The sequence below is a fragment of the Nicotiana sylvestris genome, chromosome 1 (genome assembly GCF_000393655.2).
Source record: "Nicotiana sylvestris chromosome 1, ASM39365v2, whole genome shotgun sequence".
Lineage (NCBI taxonomy): Eukaryota > Viridiplantae > Streptophyta > Magnoliopsida > Solanales > Solanaceae > Nicotiana > Nicotiana sylvestris.
The window spans coordinates 117377990-117382004 of record NC_091057.1 but is presented as its reverse complement, the minus strand read 5'-3'; the positions used below and the strand labels follow the sequence as shown (position 1 = coordinate 117382004).

Sequence of the window (4015 nt, the reverse complement as noted above, 5' to 3'; positions counted from 1 at the left end):
TCTTTAGTTTCCTATCTTTAATTTCCAATGTAAACCTTGTCATCTTCAAAGTCAATGAAATGAAATCAATATTTCATCGTTCATTCTCTCTACTCTTTCTAATTATTTTTTTTCTCTTATTTCAGTTCTAATAATGCGGCTTTAAATAACATGACATGCGTGCGGACTTCATGCCCGTATCCAAACACGCTGTCTAATTGTGAAATAATGAACCAAGAACCAGAATATGATGAAGAAGAGGCTTTTAGGGAAATAAATCATGAATTGGAACAGTTTGAGAATAAACCTAAGCCGAACTTAAATGATACTGAGCCGGTTAATTTGGGTAGTTCTAAAGAAGTCAAAGAAACTAAGATAAGCATTCACACAGATGAAAAGGCTCAGGATGCATTGATTCAACATTTGTTTGAATTCAAAGATGTGTTTGCTTGGTCGTACGATGACATGCTAGGACTAAGTATCGATTTGGTGGTTCACAAGTTGCCAACCTACCCCGGTTATCCCCCTGTCCAGCAAAAGCAAAGAAAGTTCAAAATTGATATCAGTGACAAGATTAAAGAAGAGGTCACAAAACAATTAAAAGCTGGGGTAATCCAAGTGGTTCAATACACCACATGGTTAGCCAATGTAGTTCCAGTGCCAAAGAGAGATGGGAAAACTCGAGTGTGTGTGGACTACAGAGATCTAAACAAAGGAAGTCCCAAGGATAATTTCTCTTTGCCAAACACCCACATCCTTGTTAATAACTACGCCAAACATGAGATATAGTCCTTCGTGGATTGTTATGCAAGATATCACTAGGTGTTGATAGATGAAGAGAATGCAGAAAAGATAGCTTTCACCACACCCTGGGGCACCTACTATTATAGGGTCATGCCTTTTGGTCTGAAGAACGCTGGGGCAACCTACATGATGGCCATGACTAACATTTTTCATGACACGATGCACCAAGAGATAGAATTTTATGTGGACAACGTGATCATCAAATCCAGGAATCAGGACGACCATGTTCGAGACCTGAGGAAATTCTTTAAGCAGCTGCGTAAATATGATCTGAAGCTAAACCCAGCCAAATGTGCATTTAAGGTTCCATCTGGGAAATTCTTGGGATTCATAGTCAGTCGAAGGGGTATCGAGTTAGACCCAACAAAGATAAAGTCCATTCGAGATTTTCCTCCTCCAAGATCCAAGAAAGATGTTATGAGCCTACTGGGAAGATTGAACTACATCAACCGATTCATTGCCCAGTTGACTTCTACATGTGAACCCATCTTCAAGCTGTTAAAGAAAGATGCAGCAATTAAATGGATAGATGAGTGCCAAGAATCCTTTGACAAAATCGAAGAATATCTGTCGAACCTACTAGTGTTGGTCCCACCCGAACCTGGAAGGCCTTTGTTCCGGTATTTGACAGTTTTGGAGAATTATTTTAGATGTATCCTCGGACAACACGCCGTGACCGGAAGGAAAGAGCAAGTAATCTACTATTTGAGCAAAAAGTTCACAAGTTATGAAGCCAAATATACCCTGTTGGAAAGAACTTGTTGCACCCTAACATGGGTCGCTCAGAAGCTTAGGCATTACTTGTTGTCCTACACCAATTACCTCATTACCGGGTTGGATCCTTTGAAATACATATTTCAGAAGCCGATGCCCACAAGGAGGTTGGCAAAATGGCAGATACTACTCACTGAATTTGACATAGACTACGTCACTCGCACGGCAATGAAAGCCCAGGCTTTAGCAGATCATTTGGCTGAAAACCCTGTTGATGATGAATACCAGCCTTAAAGCACATACTTTCTGGATGAAGAGGTAAATTCAGTTGAGATAAAATCAGAAGACATCCATGCTTGGAAAATGTTCTTTGATGGAGCTGTAAACGCAAAAGGTGTTGGAATTGGGGCAACCTTGATCTCACCCACTAGTCAACATTACCCAGCCACAGCCCGGCTTCGATTTTTCTGCACAAACAACACTGCCGAGTATGAAGCCTGTATTATGGGTATAAACATGGCAATCGACCAAGATGTCGAAGAATTTTTAATCATGGGAGATTCAGATTTGATTATTCGACCAGCCCAAGGAGAATGGGAAACTCGAGATGTCAAACTTATTCCCTATAGGCAGCATGTGGAAGATCTTAGCAGGCGATTCAAGTCAGTTGAGTTCAGGTACATTCCTCGTTTTCACAATGAGTTAGTCGATACACTCGCTACTTTGGCCTCGATGATGCCATACCCAGGCAATGCCCACATTGACCCATTGGAAATTCAAATCCGGGAAAGGCACGGTTACTGCAATATAGTTGAGGCAGAACCAAATATTCAACCAAGGTATCATGACATCAAAATGTTTTTAAAAACTAAAGAATATCCCGACCAGGCCAGTGGAGAACAAAAGAGGACCATTAGAGGGCTCGCAAGTGGTTTCTTCTTGAGCGGTGAAGTCTTATACAAAAGGACTCTAGATCTCAACTTGTTAAGATGTGTTGACGCCGAAGAGGCCGGAAGAATCATGTATGAAATGCATGCAGGAGTGTGAAGACCCCACATGAACGGGTATATTTTGGCAAAGAAAATCCTCCGAGAAGGTTATTACTGCATGACTATGGAAAAAGACTGCTTCAGTTTTGTCCGGATATGTCATTAGTGTCAGGTACACGGTGATTTGATTCATGCACCACTTATAGAGTTGCATCCCATGTCAGCACCTTGGCCGTTTGTTGCCTAGGGCATGGACGTCATTGGGCCAATCGAGCCAAAAGCTTCAAATGGGCATAAATTCATATTGGTCGCTATCGACTACTTCACAAAGTGGGTGGAAGCAATTACTCTCAAATCCGTCACCAAGAAAGCTGCAGTAGACTTCGTGCACTCCAACCTTATCTGCCATTTTGGTATTCCTGCAACTATCATTACAGATAATGCTGAAAATTTGAAAAGTCATTTGATGAGGGAGATATGCGAACAATTCATGATAACACATCGGAACACTACTCTTTATCGTCCCAAAGCTAATGGTGTCATCGAAGCAGCAAATAAGAACATCAAAAAGATTTTGAGAAAGATGATTCAAAGTTCCAGGCAGTGGCATGAAAAGTTACCGTTTGCATTGTTGGGATATCTCACTATTGTGCGCACATCAGTCGGAGCAGCCCCGTATCTTTTTGTTTATGGCACTAAATTCGTAATACCCGCAGAAGTTGAAATCCCTTCTCTTCGGATCATTGTTGAAGCGGAAATTGAAGACAGTGAGTCGGTCAAAACCCGTCTGGAAAAGTTAACCTTGATCGATGAAAAGCTAATGGCCGCAGTCTGCCACAGGCAGTTGTACCAACAAAGAATGGCCTGTGCATACAACAAAAACGTGCGACCTAGAAACTTTGAAATAGGACAACTCGTTTTAAGGCGTATTCTTCCCATCATCAGGAAGCAAAAGCAAAGTTTACTCCTAATTGGAAAGGCCCATACATTATCAGAAAATTGTTGTCAAAAGGGGCATTATATATTGGAAATATTGAAGGAAATGACCCTGAAATAGCTGTAAATGCAGACGTGGTCAAAAGGTACTATGTCTAATCCTTCCGCAATAATAACATTATCCGATTGGGATGACGAAAGCATTCATTATCGCTACCCCAAACATTCCAACCCTTTACTAACCCTTTGAGCCTTTTACCTTTCTTTCATTACCCTCTTCGGAACTTGAAGACGTTTGTAAAAAAACAACCAAAACAACAAAAACCAAATGTTTTCCTGAACTATGTTTGACTTGATTCCGAAAGGATACATAGGCAGCCTCTCTCTGGGGTGCAGTCACACCAAAACAAAAATCCAATTTCCCCCAAAAAAGTAAAATTGGGGCAGATATTATAATGGTTCCGCGATGATCCTGCTTGAACGGTTCCAAAATTGTAATTCGATCCAAGTTATTTTTACCCAAACATTGTTCATGTCCTTCCGATCAATCGATGAAAGGTTTTCAAAATCAGAGAATGCAGTTGTTTGGATCC

At 41.0% G+C, this 4015-nt stretch overlaps 1 protein-coding gene across 1 annotated transcript; it reads left to right on the top strand.

The window, feature by feature from the left end:
* Nucleotides 1–207: 207 nt before the first annotated feature.
* Nucleotides 208–768, top strand: LOC138873780 (uncharacterized). The gene has a single exon (XM_070152259.1). It carries the CDS (start codon nt 208–210, stop codon nt 766–768), a length of 561 nt encoding a protein of 186 aa, XP_070008360.1.
* The last annotated feature ends 3247 nt before the right edge of the window (nt 769–4015 follow it).

Coding starts and splice junctions, on each gene's coding strand:
- LOC138873780 (XM_070152259.1), top strand. CDS start 208: ATGAACCAAGAACCAGAATATGATGAAGAAGAGGCTTTTAGGGAAATA.